The following is a 22,505-nucleotide window of genomic DNA, read 5'->3' as shown; positions in this document are numbered from 1 at the left end:
CCCCTAGGTGGAATTTTGAGGACATTACATTAGCATGCACACTTCCTACACACTAAAAAATTAGAGAAATGTGGATTAAAAATACAGAACAGAAGACCCTATCAAATGTGGGACCTACATACTTCACATAGCCTCCTTTTCCATGTACCTCCTGTCCAGCCATATTATAGTCAACTCCTCTGGTTCTAAGAACCCAGAGTTTTCCATGCTTTAACACCAGGTATAAATTTGCTATTGAAAAAAAGCAGGAATATAACTATTCAATTTAAAAAACAAGCAGTGGGCACTGAGGGAGACATCAGCTTTTGCCAGTAGATCAATACACTATGCATACATGCCACTTAAAAATAATTATGTAATGAGGTGATATCCTGAGCTTACTGAAATCAATGGGAATTTTGCAATTGCTTTTCTTTCATGCTCTAGCAAACAACACAAGCTGTATGTCAGAAATTAAATGAAGATCCAAAATTTAGGTAGGGGCAAGAACCAAGCAGCTATGACCTGGAATGAGTGGATACACTCTGTAGAATTCAAGATTTCAGTGTGATTAATTAGGTTAAACTCTTTACTGGAGATTTCTGTTTCACTATGTTTGACAACCTCTTTCTAATGTCATGCATTGACTTGAAACTATATCACTCAGTATTTCACACATTTAGGTGTGAAAAACATTACTCTTAACCACAACACAGTAAATAATTTGGTAATAAGGACAAAAGATATTACCATGTTTAAGATAAAAGGTTAAGAGCAGGAAAAATTATGCTGCTGTGACAGGTAAACAGATACCTGTTTACTGACTGCCAAGGGATACCTTGGCATATGCCTCTAAATAATGGGAATTTTAGCACCACTGTAGTTTTTGGAATTAATTATCAAAAGCATGAAGATGGACAGCTGGGAAAGATAAGGTATACCGCTGGTGTGTCATGCACAAATTCTGCCATTTCACTCATTCTCTCCTATTATAAGTTTTCTCAAAACTGGTCTGCAATACAGCCAGATGGTAAATCCCAAACCAACTTCTGTGACATACAGGTTCATTCACATCAGTAACAGCTAGTCACCTAAAGAACATCTGCAGACAGAACTGAAGAATCCCAGAGAGAAGCTTGAATATAGTTATGAAAGTTACATTAGAAGCTACATAAGTAAGCTTTCCTCACTGGTCTATTTGTGCCTCCTTTACAAGTCCCTCCACATTTTTACACACATGGTACTGAGTATTTATGAGATCAAAGTGTCCTTCAGAGCCCACATCTAAGGTAATTGCATCAAGTACAGAACATCCAGCCAATATTTTGTCTGAATGATGGGTAAATCTGATAATGTGGCTGTTACTTCTGTCTTACACATCATTGTAAGAAGTCACAGGCCACATTTTCTGGGCACCTGACAGAAAGGAAAAATATTTATCAACGTATACTTCAGTACAAAGCAGTTCACTCCTGGTTATGACCATACATTTCTGGTAGAAGTGACTTTCTGGAGACTACCACTTTTCCCTGGCTGCTCTCACCCTACGATCTCAGTTCTTTAGGTTATGGCCTCTACTCTTGCCTATGTAGCACCTTCTCTGCATGCTCCTTTACACAATGGGACTTTTCTATAGCCAGTTTTCCGGCTGTCTTGTGTTGCCAGGGCAGCATAATATTGCCAGAGCAAGAGTGCCAGAACCCATCTTTCAATACTGGCTGTCAAAACTAAGTGATCCCTGGCACTCTGATAATTTCTGTAATTATCTTCATGGGTCAAGCAGTGTTCTACTTGACTAGCTCTTGATTGTCCTTAATTTTATTAAGACTCTCCTATAGCTGTTTTAATACATTAAAACTCCACAGGTGGGCTGAGATGAACTGATGGGATTCAAACTGCAATGGCTAAAAGTTGGCACAGTGACCAGCACTGGTTTTCTATGACTTTTGTAGTCACTGAAGGCACATAAGCATGCACACACATGCACATTGACAAGTATTACTGTGGTTTCTAGGATGACAGAAATTGACAACAAGGCTGTGGATAACTACAGATTATTTTCCTTCTAGACACTGTGGACCAGTGCCTGGCTCTTGCTATTGCAATGATTTGCTCAAGATACAATCTCTTTGCAATTTCCTTTCATCTTTCTATAAAGGACACAACCTGGACCTCAGCATTCATATCCTTGCACCTTTGTCAGTCATTTACACTGGTGCAAATTAAGTCTCAAACGCTTTCACATACAGAAGGAAAGCACTATATTCAAGCTATAGCTGTCCATACAAGCTGCAGCCTGTGTGAAAAGCAGACAATTTACCAAGTTGACTGCTGATGCACTGGTTGCTGCAGTTCCCCAGGAAGGAGGTCATGCAGGTTTAGGTACTGTTTAGTCAGGGTGAACCTACAACTCCCCTGAGGCAGCCCAGGGAGGCATGCTGGTGGCATGTTGATCCACTGGACAACCAGGCACAGAAAAAGCAGTGGGAACTGAAGGAGTAACCTTGAAGCTGAGGCTTCTCAGGGTAGTTGAAAGACAGGGTTGCAGTCCCTGCTCCTGCATTATTTTGTTTGCAATATGGTCATTGTCCATGTAAAATACACATTTTATTTACATACCTATGCAAAATGCATACTCTGCCCAATGGGCAGAGTGCCTTAATTGTAGGGGTGTTAGCAGAGTTAGGGCATTTGCCTCAATTTAAGAGGTGTGATTTATTCACTTTTCGCCCAGACAGAGCTTTTTGGCTTGAGGTACGTCCTCGGAACAGGCACTTCTGAGTGTGGAGAGTTTCAGCACCCAGCACACTTTCAGGTTAAATAAGGAGGCACCTAATGAAAATGCGCAGAGAGAATCACTGTCTGGGATATAAGCATCCACTTAGAGTGCTGTTTTTAAATATTCTAATAGCACAGAGAAGAACTTTCACTGTGCCCCACTTTTGCCAGTGCTGGGCTGAAATTTATAAATCAGCACAGTAAGAACCTGCTGATTTTGTATTCAGATTCAATATAATGTTCTAAACAGAATATTTACACCAACACCAGATGTAATCAACATAATTAGCACAAACAGTAGCTTGCTTAATATTTAGGTTATTAGCATATTTTGAATTAAAACATTATTAAGTAGATATTTCTCCAAAGACATTGTAATCACAATTTTTTTTTTCTGAGGCAGGGATTAATGGAATCTTTGAAGTTAATTTTGAAAGCAGCTGCAAGAATGTATTTCCCAAATCCTGTTAATTACCATGCCAGCCATGAGAAGTAATCCCTTTTTTTTCCTGCAGGAAATGGAGGATTTGATCCCGCAAGGCTTATTTACAGGGGTAACTCATATGTGGACAAGTAGTTGTCTTCAATTCAGCAGAATTACTCGCATGAGTAGAGTTGGAACCTCAATGTGGTACCGTGGAATTTCTCTAAACCGCATGCTGGGTTTTGTTTAGCAAAGGGCAAAGAGGGTGAAAGTCAACTACAGAACAAGTCTTCTCACACCACTTGCCAAAAAATCACCTCAGCTCTCATTTAGACATGGGTGATACAGCCCATATCCTAATTGCACTGGAAATTGATAAAGAGGAAACATCAAGGTGACCAAAGAGGAATATTTCAGTTACATAAAAATAGATTTAAGCTAGATGGCATAAATGAAAAATTACTGGGGTTCTTAAGGTGGTCTCTTCCTTTTTCCTCTCCTATTATTTCTTATCCATTGGTAGCATCAGGCCTGGCACTACAGTCCCAGAAAGGGCATTTTTGGGCAGGAAACCAGCCTTAAGAACTCCTATTTCCCAGTCTAGCCCAATCCAGCCTCACCTTCCCATCCCCAAGGCCTCATTTGTTTGGATACAGTTGGTTGCAAGGTCATACAGAAAATAGGAGCACTAAAATTATTCAAGATAAAAATAACCCTTCAGCAGAGCTGTGTTGAAAAAAATCATTGAAGTGATCCCACTAAAAAAAAATACATAGTTTAATTGTTTCTGTTGATCATTTCAGTAATGTAGTGACGTCTCTGATCTGCAAACAGTTGTACAAGGGCAACAGAACAGGCAACAGATGGTACCAGGGTGAGGAGGCACTGCAATTTTGTTCTGGGAACTGAAAATCTGAGCAAGTCAGTGCTTCATACCACGAAACATAGCATGCTGTATCTCCTTGGGATGTTGCATTACCTCCTACTAATCTTTACTCTGCAACAGAGCAAAACATGGAGCAACACTGGTACACCTATGCAGCCTAAATTATAAGCCTTGGCCACCCATGCAGGCAATACAGACAGTTGATGGCAACTGAATGTGGCGTCTGACTAGGAGCAAATCAGAACCTTGGGAACCTGGGAAAAGCATTTGGATTCAGATTATATCTTGGGTATCCTTTAATATTAGCATCCCCAGATAGGAAGAGTGCCCTAAGCCAATTAAGGGGTCAGGATCCTTACCTAGGCATAATATAACTGAATATGGATGATGTTTTTGTAACAAATTTACTTTATATTTCATTCTTCCAAACCCTTCTGAAGTTCAGGGTAATTTAATTTGCTGAGCTCCAAACCCAGCTGTAATTGAGTTCGAGGCTGTCTTCGAGGGACAACTTGAGTTATTAATGGCAAAAGTCTGCACTGACAAATTACTTCATATCTGATCATATTGGTTATCATTATTAAAAACAGGCTGCTTCTTCCCAGACTGCAAAAATTCTGGCATTTTTTTCTGTTGGCTTTTTTGTTTTTATTTCCAGTTGTACAACTAAAAAAATTTGTTCTCGCTTTCTTCCTATTTCCCTACATATTTCAGAGGCAAACAGATGTTATTACAGTCTGTTAGACTGCACTAGTAACTGTCCAGCAAGGTTTTTAAAAGTTATTAATTATGGCAGTTGCCAGTTGCCATGCAAAGGAACTTTCTGCCTTCATCCTAGGGCAAAGCCTTCTGATTTTCAAGACAACAGCAAGACGAAGCAGCAAGGATGTTTATGCATCACTTACTCTACTCCTCAAACCCCCGGGCAGCCAGTCTGGTCATGGAGAGCAACTCCAAACAGCCCCAGAGCCATCTGCAGTTATCACAGTAACTTTAGGGCTATTCCAGTAGCAGGGGAATCACTGGACTGAGAGCTTGCTGCAGCCTTGGCAACGCACCCTGCCCAGGGGCTGCACAGAGAGATGACACAAACCTGTTACTCTGGCTCTGTGCCATGAGGAGATTCATGCAAGGGGAACCCTGAATTGGCTGCTGAAGCTCCCTTGAAATGGGGCCTCGCTTGACAGAGGATTTGTCCTGCCTTGTTCAAATCTGCATCAGAACTGACCCGCTGAGACTTTGGGGGAGCTGCTGTGTTCAAAGTGTGATGCAGTTCAGAGCAAAGCTGTCTTGGTACTATGAGTCTAAACACCAGCCAAGCAATTAGAAACAAGCCTGCCATACTAAAAACCAAAATGGGCAGGGTGATGCACAAGGTCACCTTGATTGCCAGGAATCAGGGACAGCAATCAAATACACTCACATACAGCAAGCAGAAGAAACTCCAGGTCACTAGCTCTGTCCAAGAACTGACAAAAAAAAAAAAAGGCTTCCACAGATCAGAAGCTCCCAGGACCCTGCAGCAGCTCAGTGAAATTGATGCTGCTATCAGCTTCATTGTTAATAGCAGCAGAGAAGAAAGCAATTTTCACTGAGCAGCTGTAGGTAGTTCCCAGGGTCCCTGGGCCCAGGACAGACCCACCAGGTTACCTGCCCTAAGACTACACACTCTACAGTTCCTGCAGTGCCCTAGCCATGGAATAAGTCCAGGGGGTACGTGGTCAGGCAGATTCAGCAAGAGCTCCCCCACATTGTTTCAAACACTCTCCCTCCACAGAACAGTGTTTTCAAATTCAAGTTCAATGAAAACTTGCAAGTTTCTCCACTACAAATAGTCAGTCATTCCTTCTGCCTTCAGTCTCCCATTATGTATTAGGCTCCATTCTGCACTTCGTGCCACGCACATGAAATGAAAGACAAATGTTAACCAGCTAGACATTTTCACCTTATTCACACATGAACACGGCAAACCATCATTCAATGCCATTAAAAAAGGACCCTAATGTGCTCCTCCAGGAAACAGTCATGCATTCATTTTGTTAATGTTCTAACATACCCATCCCATGACTAGACAGAAAATAGGTTCCTTAGGAGTTTCATGCAGAAAGCAGATACTAACATTCACTTAGATCCAGCTGTGTGCTGCCTGACACACTGCAGTCAAAAACATCTATTAAAGGCTTACATGGTATGACCACAAAAGATACTGCTAGAATTCAGATAATTTGCAACTTGGGGTTTTTTTGCAGTTTACAACATTAATGCTAGATCCTTTGCTACCAATGTTTCTGCATCTGCAGATCCATTCCTTAAGTCCAGTTCCAGGATGGAAATGCACTAAGCTTTTAGTCCAAGAAAAGAATACAAGACAGCGCTCAGAATAAAAGCCCTGCGAAACAAGGAAAGGGTCTCCTGTAACCTTACTTGAGAGGTTCATTCAGCTTGGCTTGGATGTTAGCACTGCCCAGTAGCTTGCAAAATACGCTGAAGGAAAGAAGTGATAGCTAGCCAAGTCTGACTGGCAAACTAAAATTGGCATGAAGCTGGCCTGCCTTAGGCATTTGGCTGCCCCGCTTAAGCTGCAGCACATGTGTGCTGGCTCATGCATTTTAAAGTGTGCCAAGCCAACAATGTGTTTGCTCTCTTTTCCAGTGGTGTGTGTATCTGTCAGATCTGAGTGGAGTAGTGACATATATGAAGCAGCTATGAAGCCACATCTTATTTTTCCACCATGTCATCTGCAGAAAGCTGCCTGCCTAGCCATCCCCTCTTGCCTAGTATGTTCTTCCTTCTCCTCATTCCTACCAAGTCAATGCTTCTAATTTGTAGCCATTTCCAACTTCTGTCTCCCTTTTACCTCACATTTTACTAATATATGTTTGGAATTCAAGGAGCCAGATTTCAATGTTATTCAGATTTTTTTCCTGAACACCACACATTATCCCTTAAGTTCAAATAAAATACATTCTTCAGAGTATTTCTATTAGTGTTAAAATTATGTGCTTTAAAAAAGTCAACATCCAGAGTATTCAGTATCTTAAAACAAAAATAATTTAATTCTGGGGGTTTGAAAAAGAAGCATATTTTCTACAAGAGAAAAGGAGAGAGACAGCAAGAATCCCCTTACTTGAAACATTCAAGCTAGGGAATGAAAAGGCCTAGAATTCAAGTGAAAGACATGCTAGTGATTTTTATGAAAATTATTTTTGTCTGTACCTCTCCCCTACTGCCCCACCCAAACTTGGACTTCGGCATTTTCAAATGTGTTTTCACATTTAGCAAGGCATTACACTCCGGTTCATCTCAGGCAGGCTTCTCTCCTTCACCAGATTATGTTGCATCTGTCTGATGAAGTTTGCACTCACTTCCAAACTCAAATTTGTTTGGAATTGTTTGGTCCCTTTTAAAGAGAAGTCTACCTTGGACATCCAAAGCCCAAATCCCCCATTCTCTTGTAGAATAGGGCACACTTCCCTCTAATCAACCCAACCTCACCCTACTACCTATTGAGGGCTTTGCTGAGACACACACAGCTTCTTAGTAGACAGGCAAAGGTATAGTAGTATATGGGTAGTGGCACTGGTCAGGACAAATCAGTTAAATACATCTGGCTCAGAAGTACCAATTCACTAAAGCCAAACTATCTGTGGGAAAGTGCTATGATGTCTATAAAAACATCCCCACAAATCACTGGTCCTCCTTCATATCCCAAGTGTTACTAGGAAAAGGTCCAACATTACCAAAATTCTCAAGAAATCAAAGATGTCTTCAGATCTATTCAGCTCTTCCTCATCTGCCTAGTTACCCACTTGCACCAATTTAGGAGTTGGTTATCCTGATCTTGATAACCTTGTCCTTGAAATGTATCTTCTCCTGTAGTCAGAATGCTGCCAACTACTATTTCAATGCCTGGTAATCCCTCTAGTGTTAGATTCATAAAGAACAAAGCATCACTGAGGCAGACTGACAGCCAGGTGCCCTGATCAGTGGTACCTGCTGGGTAGCAAGGCTTATTTTGTGGGTCACAGAGGACAGAGATGCAAAGCATCCCCAGGCATTAGCAATGGGTACTGTCTGCTTTCCAGCACTCTGCCCAGTGATTCTAAAGCTGTGCAGATCCCTGGTTTCCTTGAAAGTTCTCCTCCACCCCCTACAAAACTAAGGCACTTCCTGTGAAAAACTGCTTCTCGTGTGCAATCCTACTAGTTCCTACTAGAGATGCTGACTTAACAGGACTGTTCCAGCTGTCTCACTGATTCACTCCAGAAAAGCCTGCTAACTCTCGTCAAGATTAACAAGCTTTAGCATAACATGGAGTTGTCCTGTTTCCAGGGATAGCCCTGGTCAGTGCTAGCTTGGGCATTCCTGAACTGTGCTCCATCATTCCCAGAAAAGGTGCACCTAAAATCCCTACAAATACATCTACACCAGTGTGTACAGCTAGCCAGGATCCTTACAGGTACCTCTTCTTCACTTTTAGGACGCTCATGTTGTGCTGTGATCCAACACAACCTTCCCCTGCTCAAGTGCACAGCGGTGCATGCCCCTTCTGAGTTTAAACCATTATAAACCTGAAAATTTGGTTCAGGTTTCTCTGGTTCTACTATTGCAGCTTTCTATAGTCCTGCTGGCACTATCCAGCAGCTGGCTCCACAGCACAGCTAGAATCAAACCTGCCAGCCAAGGAGCTGCAAACAAGGCCGGTGACAGAACAGCTCAGACCTTTCTGTCAGGCATTTGGACGCTAAGACTCTGTGTTATAGACACTAAATATACACTTGCATATATTTTGCCATAGTTATAGCTCTGTCTCCCTGCACATTAGAAAATCCGAAGCCCTCACACCTGGTGCCACCCTTCTCATCAGCTTGCTGTCTCAGTCCAGGAATCTTTGAAGTCTCCAAAGTCAGACAAGAAGGACACTGCCTTGCATAGGTTGGTTGTTTTTTTTCCCTTTTGTTTCTTACTTTCACCTTTAACAAAAGGGATCTCTAACATCATTCTGTCTACTGTCACAGTACTCACAGTATCAGCTGCACCACTGTTTCAGGTCATGTTTCATGCACTATCTACTAAGGTGATAATATAAGAACATTCAGCATCTATAAAATAGCAGTTTTCTCTTTAAGAGGAAAGACAGTTCAGCTGTAACTAATATTCAAGGCATGTAGGCAGACAATTTTCATTTCTTCTCTGACTAAACTTGTGCTTCTTTCTCCAAATTCCATGTTAGTGCATAAATAAGCCTATATCCCACTTGGTATGAATTGATCAGATATCCCACTTGGTATGAATTGATCAGATGAGATAGCACCAGCCAAAGACCTATGTGACGCTTGCCCAATTTACCTGTAAATAGACAAGTCTGGTCTCAGAGGGAGCAGACATGGAGAGTGGGGATAAATTGAGACCTCAAATCCTGTCATTAATACTAAGCTTCACAATTGCAACTCTTCTGCAGTTGCTTATTCCATCAACATTGCCATTCATTTTCCCATTAAGAGAAAGGTAGCCTATATAGTCAGTCTCTCCCATCTCTTCCCGTAAGAGAAATAAATACTGATTTTTCTTAATTAAAAGTAGAGGAAGAAGGGGCAAAAGGATTTGTTAGTTATGATTTGACCTAGTTTCTACTTATCTATTATGTCTGTCTTTATTTAGAAACCCATGTTCAAACAACTGAAGAAACAGAACACCTTTTCTTAGAAAGAAGGAGAATGTATGTTATTCATCTTCATTAGAAGATCCTATGCCTTGCAGAGAAGAAAGCATTACATGGCTCAGTGAATTTAAGGCTCCGTTGCAACTGACAGGCTGAAGAAAGGCATAGCTTTCCTCTGATGCATGCATCCTTCTTCTCCCAAGCCTCTTCAGCCAAGAAGTGGGTGTCTCATGATTTACATACCCAGTGTCTAGGCCTAGCTACTCTATTACAAGTTCTTCTGTAGCAAAGTTACAGAGAAGAGGTAAAAACATGTAAACACTAAGACACATTTTCCAAGTCATCCCTACAAAAAAGCAAGATGGACAATAGCAAATAGTGGCCTGGAAATCAAATACTTTATTCAAACCAATAAACAAACACCCAGCAACCTTTGATAAAAAGGCCACCGCTGTTCCTGTTGAAGTTAACTGCTACTATACACCACATTTCATCATTAGCATGATCTAGTTAATGTAGAAACTGTTGGAAGATGACTCTTATAAACTTGCCAATGCATTACAAATTTAGGGATATTGGACTAGAAACTAATATGCCTTTGCAACCTGAAATGATGTTCTATTATCAAGTACCGCAGTATGAAGGTTGGATTTTTCCTGTTTTACAAATGCAGGAGGTTTTGCTTTAAGTTACTCTTTTACAGGGAAACATTATATCTGAGGCATGCTATCAAAGCTAACTGTCCTTTAATAAAGTGTTGTGTTCTTTGAATCTGTTGGCATTCTCTACATGGCAAGAAAACCAGTGTGCTTCTTTCTAAACAGTATGATCTTAATTTGGTGAAACTGGCAGACAATTTCCAACATCACTTCTAAGTGCTATTTTAGAAGATGCTTGATCCCATTGAAACCACACTGATGGAAGGAGTAGCAAAGTGACAGGTCTAAAACTTTTGTTCTCTCTTCTTCCTCCTCTTTTGAGCTGCAATTTACTACTCAGCTAATAAATAGATGCAAGTTAAAATTAAAACCTGATGTTCATGTGCCTTATCTGTCCCACCCCCATCCTATAACAGCTGCAGGGCTTCCTCCTCCACCCTGCCGTGTTCTTGCCGCACTTCAAAACTATGCAGTTTTGCACCTATTACAGGTATAATCTCAGTGAGGCCAATAGTTAACACTTGGGGGTCATGGCAGTGTCTGAAAAATGCATCCAGAAGGGCCCCCCTAATACAACTGGCTGGCTCAGACACTCCCCAGGACTGCAAGCACCACACAAGAGAACAGGAGCTCCCCTAAACAAACACAGCGTGTTTTCCCCCTACAAACACCCACTCTTTGACTGACTGCCATCAGGATTATTGGTGTACAATCCTCACTTCAGTGTTTAAATACATCTGGTTCCAAGACCCTAATTCCATTTCAGTGGAACCGTTTCAACTGAATTCAGAAGAGCTACCCATAGAAGAACACTATTTTTCCCATTTAACTGCCTGAAGCAGCTACAGTTTCAGACAGAAGCCTCCACGTACGCCTAATGTTTCACACTCAGAAGCCTCCACGTACACCTAATGTTTCACACTCAGACATGTCCCTCTCCTCCAACAGCCTCCTGCTGAGCACACTTGTCCAGAGTGATAGAGACATGTTCCAGGTTCTCCCTCAACCTGGAGGGAAGAGACACCCTCTGTTACTCTGCCAGCTTAGGGGCATGCCCAAACCACCAGGCCATGTGGTATTACCGGTTTTGAAAACAGCCACAGCAGAGACTGCCTTGGTGATTAGTGTCTTACACACACCTCAAGGACTAGTGAAGCTCAATTTTCAGAAAAATATCTTTGACCCCAGTGTTAGGCCATATCAACTTTCCAGTGAAGCCTCTGTCTGAGTTGGCTGCCTGGGTACTTCCCACTGAAGGTGATCTGAGCTCCAAAACAAAGATTCAGTACTCCAGGCTGCAGAGGAGAGCTGTCTGGATGAGCATACCCCACATAACAGCTCTTTCCCCCGTGAATGCCCTGCACACCCCTATTACAGAACACATGAGCACCCTTCATGATCCTTTTGAAAGTGTACACAACATAGCAGTTGCTGCAGGATTCAAGAGCCCAGAGGCAACATAAGGCAAAGGGAAAGAGCTTGCCGTAGCTCAAAGAAACAAGACCTGGTGTTCTTTGTATTTCAAGCCTGACCAAAACCCCCTATATTTATGCAGAGATCAAGTCCCCAGCTCTTAGCCTCCCCAAGTAAGAGACCTAAGCACTCTACAGAGTCAACCCCCTAACAGCTCTTATGAATTTCATGTGCCTGGTTGCTTGATGCCTGTTTCAAAAGGAAAGCTAGAATATTCTTGCTGCTGTCTGGTAGCTAGGCTGCTCCTCAAATATATAAAGCTGCTGGCTCAAATCCTGCCTTAGGTGGTGCGCATCAGCACCCTGGCAATCAGTACAGCACTTCACTCGCATTGTGTAAGGCTCTTCCAATGCAAGTTCTTCTCTTAAATCACAGGTGCCTCAGGCATGTGGGCCTATTAGGTAGTCTTCCGGAATGGCTCTCCCAAAGTCAGACACCTAAATAACACAAGTTAAAGCTGCACTCCTCCCCTACACCAGCAATACCACTCTGACTCTTTAATATCAAGAGGAAATAAATGCATCCAACCAGGCAATCTCTGCTAATGCTATTTTAAGCTCCAACTCCTTACACATGTGCTTCATCCCTGAGCCACTGGAACAGCACCCAGGGCTGCAACACCATACTGTTTAAGTGCACTCTTTCCCAAGTCCAGACCTGATTCCTGATCATAACCAGAATCATTCAAACACTGCAAGAGTGGTAGTGAATGTCGTGAAAATGTTGTGTGATGAAATGCTTCTTGTGAACCTTTGTGCCAGGGGAATACTGTCACCATGACCAGACATCATCTGCAACATGTCAGATAGTTACGTGACTGATAAGATAACAGGATTCCCTGTGGTGAATCAAGTTCATGCCAGTTGTGACTCTAGAGGCTCACTGGTAAAACTACTGGCTGTGAATAGCGATTTGGCCCATTACCCATCTGTGAGACCATTAGCCAAGATCACTTCCCCCACTGCATCCTATGTGACCAGAGATCTTTAATGGAAGAACGGCTGCATCTCATGGGTGCTCACTGACAGTAGCTGATATTTCCAGCATGGCTCTTCTCTCTAGGCTCATTAAAAATAACAGAAAACACCTACAGACCTAAAGAAAAGGTTCCCCAGTTATTTGAGGACAGATTTTCAAAGCTACTTCAACACCTAAAAATGCATTTCAGTATATAGTGATGTTCCCAAGAAGCTCCCCATACAGCTAAGCGATCTATCTGCCACTAAATGGTTAGACTTGATGACCTTAAGGTCTTTACCAGCCTAAATGATTCTCTGATAAAACCAAGCAGCAGGAAGCACTAACCGTGTTTTGCAATACTACTAAGTAAATTCTTATACCTCAAGTTTCCTGTAACTAGTTACAGGACCAGACTTCTGCCCAGCAGACAGAGCATCTTAAACACATTTTCAGACAAATATTACAGAGGAAGAAGTGTAGAGTTTCTCTGTAGAAAAATCCTATACCATTCCTGAAAAAAAAGTTAGCTGCTAGAAAATAAAAAAGCAGTATAGTCAGATGAATGGCTGCTTCCTAGTCAGCTTTCTCCACCAGGAGACTACTAATAACTACCCATAAACAGGAAATAAGTTAATTTTGCTTGAAGCAGTAAAATAAGAATCCATGGAAAGTCTTAGCAAATAACTTGAGGGCTATGAAAGCTCTCTACAGAGATTTCTGCAACTGCATTTCAAGCTCCACTCAAATCCTGACAATTGTTAACATAAAGCAAAAAACCTTCCCACCCCCCCAACACCATTCTATTTGGGATAATCTTTTGATGGCTCTAGTTGAGCCTCTTTTCAATCACCCTGTCCTCAGATTTTCTAGCAGATTAAAACAAAGAAAACAAAAATATTTTTCAGTTACAGCATTACAAGTGAAATCCACCAAGACCCCCACCCAAATAAAGCAAACAAATGTTTAAGGAACTTGCTCTTGCTAATCCTTTTTGCCTCATTTTTTAACAACGGTCTTTTGCAGTGAGGTGGCTTGGGGCGGTCCAGTTGCTTTCGTCTGCCTTTTGGAAAAAGAATCATCTTTTGAGTAATAGCTGACAGGCAAGTAACAGCAAGGAAGCTTATCACTCACAGCTCCAATGAAGAAAAACTCTCCAATATTGTCAGCTGAATGACAGTAGCACTAAAGACACTGAGTACAGGGCTTAGTGCTGCACCAGAGAAAGAGCCATCTTCCAGCCCTGAGGGTTTGCTAGGAATACTGTTCTGTGAGGCACAAGGAAATGCATTATGAATAGAGAACCCCTATGCTGGTAGTTAGGGATGATCTTGATGTTCATCGCAGCTTTTAAAATCCGAAAGGCAAGCAATCTAATTCAAACTATGAAGGGGTAATTACTGAGCAAATGCAACCCGGCACAGGGCTATAACAAAAGACTACCTTGTACAGTTACAGTAAGTACAGCACTATCACCCAATCATTACTCCTCACTAGAAGATTTTTCCTCAAGTCCTATCTTTAAGGAGTAGAATAGTGTTGTTGCATCTCGCAGAACACTTCAGCTAGCCTGGGTGGCAAAGGGACAGTGACTGCAAAAAAACCCCACACTGCATGAACTCTATCCAGTTGATATAAATACAGGCAGCAGCCGAGGAGAGGTCACAGAGAGCCTGGTGCATTACACCCGGACTGCCTGATCCCTGCAAGCAGCAGAAAAGCACGATGAGGATTTCCTCCGCTTTCCCCATTTGGCCTGACCTGCAAGCCGAGATGTAAGCTTCTCCTCATAAATCCCTGAACCAGAGACCATGCTACTACACCGCTTTTTGTCTCAGGTTTACACCTCATCTAAAAATACAGCTGAGTGTAACACCCGCACAACAACTAGTCAAAACTTATTTGGTGTCGCTCGATTTTACTTCTGCTGCTAAGAACAGAATACCCATTTGTTAATGAAGCAGCAGGTCTCTTCTAACAGGAGATAGCCTTCAAAAATAGGTGCTGGGTAAGGCGTAGTTACAAGCATCTCTACTGATTCCCAAAGAAAGAGTTGCACTAGAGAATGTGGGATCTGCCAGCTGAACCTGCCCAGCATTTGGCCAACTACACTATCAAGCAGTCACCATGCCTGATAAAACTTTTAACAGAAATACTAGTTTGCCCCAGAGAACTTTTCCACTGCAAAAGAACACAAATGCAAATTTTCAGCTTACTTATTTATGAGGGCACAAGCAATCCTTACATGTTTGGCACTATTTACATTTTTTTCCTTAATTGTAATCCTTCCCAGGACACTAGTTATAAAGTTTACATCAGCATCCAACTACAAACAGGGCATGTTTTTCCATGAGCTGTAGCAGATAACTTTCACACAACTTACTAAATCCCTCTTTCTGCACAGGAAAGCATTAGATACATCTTTAAATTATTAGGTTTTTTTAATAAATGATTCTCCACTGGTGTGCACGGTCCTTCAAGGGGCAATATTGCTTTGTTTTATGCTTCGAAGGAGCACACACACCTGTGGAGATCTGTTTATCAGAAGGCAGGGCTTAACAGAAGCTACATATTTCAGCCTCCACACCCAGCAAAGAGACACCTCTCAGGTCCACCAGCTCTGCCGGGAAGTACAGCAGAGCCTCACCGGGTTCCCAGCCCGGGAAGCACCCGTCCCTCCCCCAGCTGCCCTTCGGAAAGTGACGGTTACGTTCAACGCCAGGTGCTGCCCACGCTCCAGCCTCCGGGGTCGCTTTCCGAGGGGCTGCGGCGGTTTCCCCGCTCCCCGAGAGCCCGCCGCCCCAACGGCCGCCCGCCCAACGGCCGCTCACCTCGCTCATGTCGCGCGGCAGCCCGGCTCGCAGCAGCCCGCCCAGCACAGCGCTCCCGCCGCCTCGCGCCGCCCGTTAAGAAGCGGCGCCCCGCGCCCGGCCTGGCCCGCGCCAGCCAATGAGCGCCGCGCCCGCGCCGAGCCCCCGCGCCCCCATCCGAGAGGGCGCGGCGCCCCCTGGCGGCGGCGGCGGCGGCGGCGGCGGCTCAGGCGCGGCAGCGGCAGCGGCCGCCCGGGCCCCGGCGGTCCCTGTCCCGCACAGCCGGGCGGCCGCCCCCGCCTCCTCCTCCCCGGTCGAGCGGGCGGCGCGGAGGTCCAGAGGCGGGAGCCCCGCTGCACGCTCCTCCTCAGAAATCAGTGGTTACGAGCAGCGGGACCGCTGCTTTCCGCAAAGGCCCGGCACAAGCAGCGCTCCCCTTTGGGGGGGTCCCGGAGTGTCCCTGCAGAGGAAAGAGACCATCGCCGAGGGAGGCGACCCGGGAGCCGGGGGTGGGCTCGGCCGCCCAGTTCGGGGTGGGAGCGGCCCTTCAAATAGTATGTGCTGGAGGTAGCCTGAAAATGCGAATTAATGCGCACGGAGCACGTTAAACAGTCGGAGTTTCACGGCTCTCTGCCACCCGGCTTCGTTCTTTGCTGCTGTGGAGCTCAGCCAGTCATAGTGGGAGGCTCGCTGCCATTTCTGTTAAAATATATAGCGTTTCTTCATCTAGCTGCCTTCGCAGATACATAGAAAAGAGTCCTTTTGACAATTTCTCTGAACAAATAGTTACAACAAAACTTTGGAAAGTGTGCTGTTATACTCCAGCATCCATCTTTTGATGCAGCACAATTACTATATTTGGCAATACACATTCAGATGCTCTGACTCATGTATCTGTGAAGAAATATAAATTCAATTTGCTCTGGGAATGCATTTAACTCCCTCAAATTCTTCTCAAATCAATAAAAAAGTTAACGCATTATTTTGGAGAGCCCAAGAAGCTTGCCAAACCTTTCCACTTCCAGGGACTACCTTCAGAAGCCTCTTCTCTTCATCAAAATCTATGTTCAGGTCCAGCCTTAATAGAGACAGTGAAATAAATCCTGTGAGACCTTTCTGGAAAACGCCTTTCCCCTTTGAGTTGCAGAGGCATAGGCACTGCAGCTTCACCTTCCCGTACCACCCATCAGTAGATACACAGGGACAGAGGGGCACGTGGAGCCCTCCCGTTGCAGTCACTGCTGCCACGGCTATCAATCTGCTCCTGCCTGAATGCCTGCCTGCGCCCTGCCTGGCTCTGCGCTCCTTCCAGCGCTCTTCCCCAGCAGGGGTGGGCTGAGCTCCTCCACCTGAGGATGAGGAGGCCCCACAGGCAGTGGAACCAGGGACGTGTATCCTGGGAAGAATATAGGGATGCTGCCCAGATGTGTAGGGATGGGATCAGGAAAGCTAAGGCACAGCTGGAGGTGAATTTGGCAAGGGATGCGAAGAATAATAAGAAGGGCTTCTACACGTGTTGGCCAGAAAAGGAGGATTAAAGAAAATGTACCCCCCGGTAAATAAAATGGGAGAGCTGGTTACAACTGACAAAATGGGAGAGCTGGTGACAACCAACATGGAGAAGGCTGAGGTACTCAACAAATTATTTGCCTCAGTTTTCAATGGTAATCTCTCTTCCCACATCTCTCAAGCCACTGAACCACAAGGCAGGGACTGGGGGAATGAAGTCCCTCCTATCGAAAGTGAAGAGCAGGTTCGAGATCCCCCTGAAGAACCTGAACATACACAAGTCCGTGGGACCTGACAAGATGCATCCCAGGGTCCTGAGGGATTTGGCTGATGTAGTTGCCAAGCCACTCTCCATCATATTTGAAAAGTCATTGGCAGTCAGGCGAAGTCCCCGGTGACTGGAGAAAGAGAAACATCACACCCATTTTTAAAAAGGGTAAAAAGGAGGACCCTGGGAACCACCAACCAGTCAGCCTCACCTCTGTGCCCAGTAAGATGATGGAACAGATCCTCCTGGAAGATACGTTGAAACATAGGGAAGACAGTGAGGTGATTAGAGACAGCCAACATGGCTTCACCAAGGGCAAATCATGCCTGACAAATCTAGTGGGCTTCTACAATGGAGTGGCTGCATCAGTGGACAAGGTAAGACCTACAGACATCATCTACCTAGACTTATGTAAGGCCTTTGATATGGTCCCCCACAATATTCTTGCTGCTAAATTAGAGAAACATGGGTTTGACGGATGGACTGTTAGGTGGATAAGGAACTGGCTGGATGGCCATGTCTAGAGAGTTACCGTCAATGGCTCAATGTCCAGGTGGAAACCAGTAATGAGTGGTGTCCCTCAGGGGTCTGTGCTGGGACCAATACTATTTAGTATCTTCATTAACAACATAGACAGTGGGATTGAGGGCACCTTCAGCAAGTTTGCAGATGACACCAAGCTGAGTGGTGCAGTTGATTCACTAGAGGGAAGGGTTGCCATCCAGAGGGACCTTGACAGGCTTAAGGAGTGGTCCCACATGAACCTCATGAAGTCCAACAAGGCCAAGTGCAGGGTCCTGCACCTGGGTCGGGGCAACCCCCGGTATCAATACAGGCTGGGGGATGAAGGGATTGAGAGCAGCCCTATGGAGAAGGACTTGGGGATACTGGTGGATGAAAAATTGGACATGACCTGGCAATGTGCACTTGCAGCCCAGAAGGCCAACCATATCCTGGGCTGCATCAAAAGCAGCGTGGCCAGCAGGTCGAGGGAGGGGATTCTGCCCCTCCACTCCGCTCTGGTGAGACCCCACCTGGAGTACTGTGTCCAGCTCTGGGGTCCCCAGTACAAGAAAGACATGGACCTGTTAAAGGAGGGCCACAAAAATGATCAGAGGGATGGAACACCTCTCCTGTAAATAAAGGCTGAGAGAGTTGGAGCTGTTCAGCCTGGAGAAGAGAAGGCTTCGGGGAGACCTTATTGTGGCCTTTTAATATATAAAAGGGGCTTATAAGAAAGATGTAGAGAGACTTTTTACCAGTGCCTGCACAGGGCTGTGGATATGGGGTATGAGCAGAAGGGGGAGAAATGTGGAGGGGGACAGGCTGGGGCGGGGGTTGATAACAGGAGGATGGAAGATGCATGGTTTGCCTCTTGCTTCCTTCAGAGTGCTAGGAAAGCAGAGGAAGCTGAGGGCACGAGTTGAAAATGGGCACTGGAGACCTCAGCCACAGAAGGAGGTGAATTGTCTCTGAAGAAGAAGGAAGAGTGCTGCCTTTTATCTCGCTTGGGCTCCCAGGTTGGCAAGATCCGACCTGCCTACCTTTGTAAATCCATTCATATCCGTTTGCTTGGACTGACAACATGTTATTGTATCAGCTCAGAAACTTGCTGCCCTGACTTCTGGGCAGGAATAAAATGCTAAATCGTGATTTATCCTTGTTCTGGAGAAACTTGCTGGCTCCTGACAAGGTAAGAGCCAGTGCAGTTCTTCTCAGTCGCTGATGTGATTATGAATCTGAGCCAGCCACGGGGACTTTCACGGTCTTGATTTTGAGTGAGGGTATCTGGAATCCCAGTCTTGCAGGGAAGTAGAGGGGTGGCAGCATTATGTGAACCCATGAGCGTTGATCCAGCAGCAGGAGGAGGACTTTCTTTTGCCCTGTTAAACACAGTGGCATATTTGCAGTTTGTGTCATTATTCGACTAGTATTTGATCTTCTTTAACCTGAGCCAGGATGCTGTGTTTGCGGATATGCATAGTTTCTTTAAAAAACAGTTCACAGCACAAGGTGGTTGGAGAAGAATCACCTCTCCAAGTGCATGGATGTATGATTTTTAGGTTAAGTATGAACGCTACCATCCACAACTGGCGATACAATGCTGCAGGGACTCTACTTTTTATGAATGCGAAGCCTGAACAGGACTTCCCCCCCCCCCCCTTTTTTTTTTTGAGGCTTCTCTGGGTTACTAGTGATAACAAAAGAAGAGGAAGACCCCATTTAAAATATCACCTTTGGTCCTCTTTTATTATGCTAATATTCCCAGGACCTCCACCGGCATCCGGCATTTTTTAAAATTTACATTAATTGCCCCAGATCTTGTTGTGAGTGGACCAAGTGGGCAATAAGCATGGTAAAAGCTCATTGCATGATTAGCAGTTTGTTCTGCAGCTTCAGGCGTGTCAGTACGGTGTGAGGACCCAAAGTAAAAAGATGATGAAGCTCAGCCCCTGAAGAAGCTTTTTTATTCTGTGACAACATTTTCCAGTGAAAAGTAATTGTGGGTACACTGCATTAGTATTCATACTCTGACAGGAGTGCCATTGGTCTGTCAGCTTATGGGTACAAGGCACAATGCTAACACAAATTATTAAAGGGGTACTTCTGACCAAAGGGCTCGCAATCACATGGTAGGTGATACAGACCGCTGAGAGAAAAATCTTTTCAGTTCCCATTGACACTGATAGGAGTCCTATTGGTCTTGCTCTTCATCATCAAAATAAATGTGTCGAATTCAAGCAGAAAATCCCACGGTGATAATTCAGGCTGTACTCCACTGTGCACAAAGAAGCATGTTAGCAGAGAAGGCTCTTTGCACTAGATTCAGCAGGGGAACATACAATGTTTTTATTTTCTGACCTGTTTTGAGGAGTTCACAGCTTCCAAGAGAGGCACGCGGGAGAGCACACTGAGCTGCATCTGGGGAAGCCCAGAGGTCCCACGACACTCAGCCCCACGCCCTCATTGCAGCGCCCACTCACTGCAGGACATCCCTGCGGTCCCAGTTCAGTACCTGAGAGCAGGATTGATGTGAGCTGGCGTTCTGAGAAATGAGCTGCCCAGATTAGCTAGTGGGAGAACTGGAAGAGGGTGGAAACCCCTCCCTTCTCAGGGCCCGGTGTTAAATTTGAGTTCATAGCCAGGTGCCAAGTTTGCTCTTTTCAAATACAGCCCCAGGCAATGATGCTGATGGTGACGGTGCCCTCCATGCAGTAACTCTCTACTTTGAGGACAACTTGCATATATTGCAGTATGCGGTCGCAGCATAAGATGCATAAGCTGCCCTCAGACAGGTTCCTTGCGCGAGCACAGGACTCCCCTCTCCCCGACGAAAGCCCTTGACCCGCAGAGATGCATCTGTTCTCTCTCTACCTCTCCCTCCGAACAAACCTTGTTCCCTGCCTCCCAGGTTTGCATATCCTACACGGGAGAAAACTTCCACAGCCAACCAAAGCAATCTAGATATAAACTGGGGGCAGAAATGCCTGTGTGCCTCCCCTACTTCTTAGAGTGGACCTGCTGAACTTAATAGCTCTTGAACCTACACACACACAGACACACAGATACATCCTAATCTTGAGTACAACCTGAGCTCCGACATTCTAATTTATGAGCCAGCTTAGTTTGACATATCTTGAGTTCTGGAAATGCAGCGGCAACTTGAGTTTTTTGGAAGGAACTTAGAATAAAGATGACCCTAATATATGTTGTATTTATATTCTGTCATTTATGCTGTCTGATGATACCAGGTTTTAGTTTTGAGGTACCCCTTTGCTGGCAGCCTTTCCAACCTACGGCAATCCTTTAACTTAAAGATGCCCCAAAGCTCAACTTTTACTTAAGCGCACAGCTAAGTAGTGACGCTTCTAAATAGAGAAAATGTTCTAAGCTAATCTATTTTCAAGAGCTGTTATATTCTGAAAATTGACTATTAAAATACCACCTTCTTATTCATCATGTCTACACTCTGTACGTGTTCAATCTTGTCTGCTGGCATATGACTGCAATTTTACTGCCTTTTACTCCCACTTACCTGAAAGACGCAGCAGAGAGAGCATCTGAGCTGGATCCTGAAGCAGAAAGCATCACGGACTTCCAAGGAGTTTCATCTGTGCCAGGGGACTGAAGACAGCTCTTCTCTGCAACACTGAGCAATGCATTATTGGAGAACCATGTGTTGCACATTTGTAACTGGCAATGACACACAACTGCACAGTCTTGCTTCACTTTAAATCCCGCCATTGAAGGCATCTGCTGAGTGAAGTGGCTCTATTAGAAGTCTGGTTAGCTGCAGAATCGCTCCAGAAGAGACAGTAACACAGAGTGTAGTGGAAGGTGACAGCTTATGTTGCTGTATTTTTCAGTCAAAATTTGATTCAAATAAAATCAAACCCAAAAAAATCAAAATGAAAATATGACTGTGCCTTGAAAGGTGTTCCATATTCCATCAGAGCAGAACCACTCTGTTTGGTAGAATATATTTGAATTTTGACTATGACTGCAAAAACTGAAGTTTCCCAGCACTTGAGATCGGTATATTGAAGTGAAACCTATGCCTCTTGCTGGTTTTACACTCTATGAGTTTTTAAAGAGAAGGAACAATTTCACGCTAACTTTCTGGGGAAAAAAAAGCCCTTGTTGCAGCTGAAATCAAGGATGTTGATTTCAAACGGGAAGCTTTCATTTCAGAAAGATGTGTGCCTTTGAATACTGGAAAATAGAAGGGGATCTGGAACATGACCTTAATTACAGAGAACGCGCTGTAATTATAGGCTTTGGTTTGCTCCTTGATAGTAGTAGATTTAACAAACATAGCCCTAGACACTGTATGATGTGTGACTGGTCATTCATACATATCAGCTAATTTGCCCGAGTAAAAAATTTAAAATGTAGAAAAAAGGCAGTTTCCACAGGCTTAACGCCCATTAGTATGTCTTTTTAGCTTTTAATTAAGAAGCTAATGGCTGTGGGTAGTTAAGCAACAAAATACCTTTGAAGATCTGGGCCTTAGGGCCTTTGTTACAATCTAACCTTTGTTCCCGTGCAAAAGGAATAAGTCAATGGTTCCAACAAAATCTTATCGCTGTTGGTATCACA

At 44.2% G+C, this 22,505-nt stretch overlaps 1 protein-coding gene across 1 annotated transcript in view; it reads right to left on the bottom strand.

Annotated features, from left to right (window-relative positions):
- Positions 1-15,713, bottom strand: part of PCP4 (Purkinje cell protein 4) — a 54,396-nt gene extending 38,683 nt beyond the window's left edge. Inside the window, exon 1 of the mRNA XM_076354227.1 lies at positions 15,650-15,713. Within this exon, the coding sequence (XP_076210342.1) occupies positions 15,650-15,658 (9 nt within the window). The 5' untranslated portion in view covers positions 15,659-15,713. The remainder of the gene's footprint in view (positions 1-15,649) is intronic.
- Between the last annotated feature and the right edge of the window lie 6,792 nt (positions 15,714-22,505).

The sequence above is a fragment of the Aptenodytes patagonicus genome, chromosome 1 (genome assembly GCF_965638725.1).
Source record: "Aptenodytes patagonicus chromosome 1, bAptPat1.pri.cur, whole genome shotgun sequence".
In the NCBI taxonomy this organism is placed as follows: domain Eukaryota; kingdom Metazoa; phylum Chordata; class Aves; order Sphenisciformes; family Spheniscidae; genus Aptenodytes; species Aptenodytes patagonicus.
Note: the sequence above shows the minus strand (reverse complement) of the source record. Positions and strands in the feature narration are given on the sequence as shown.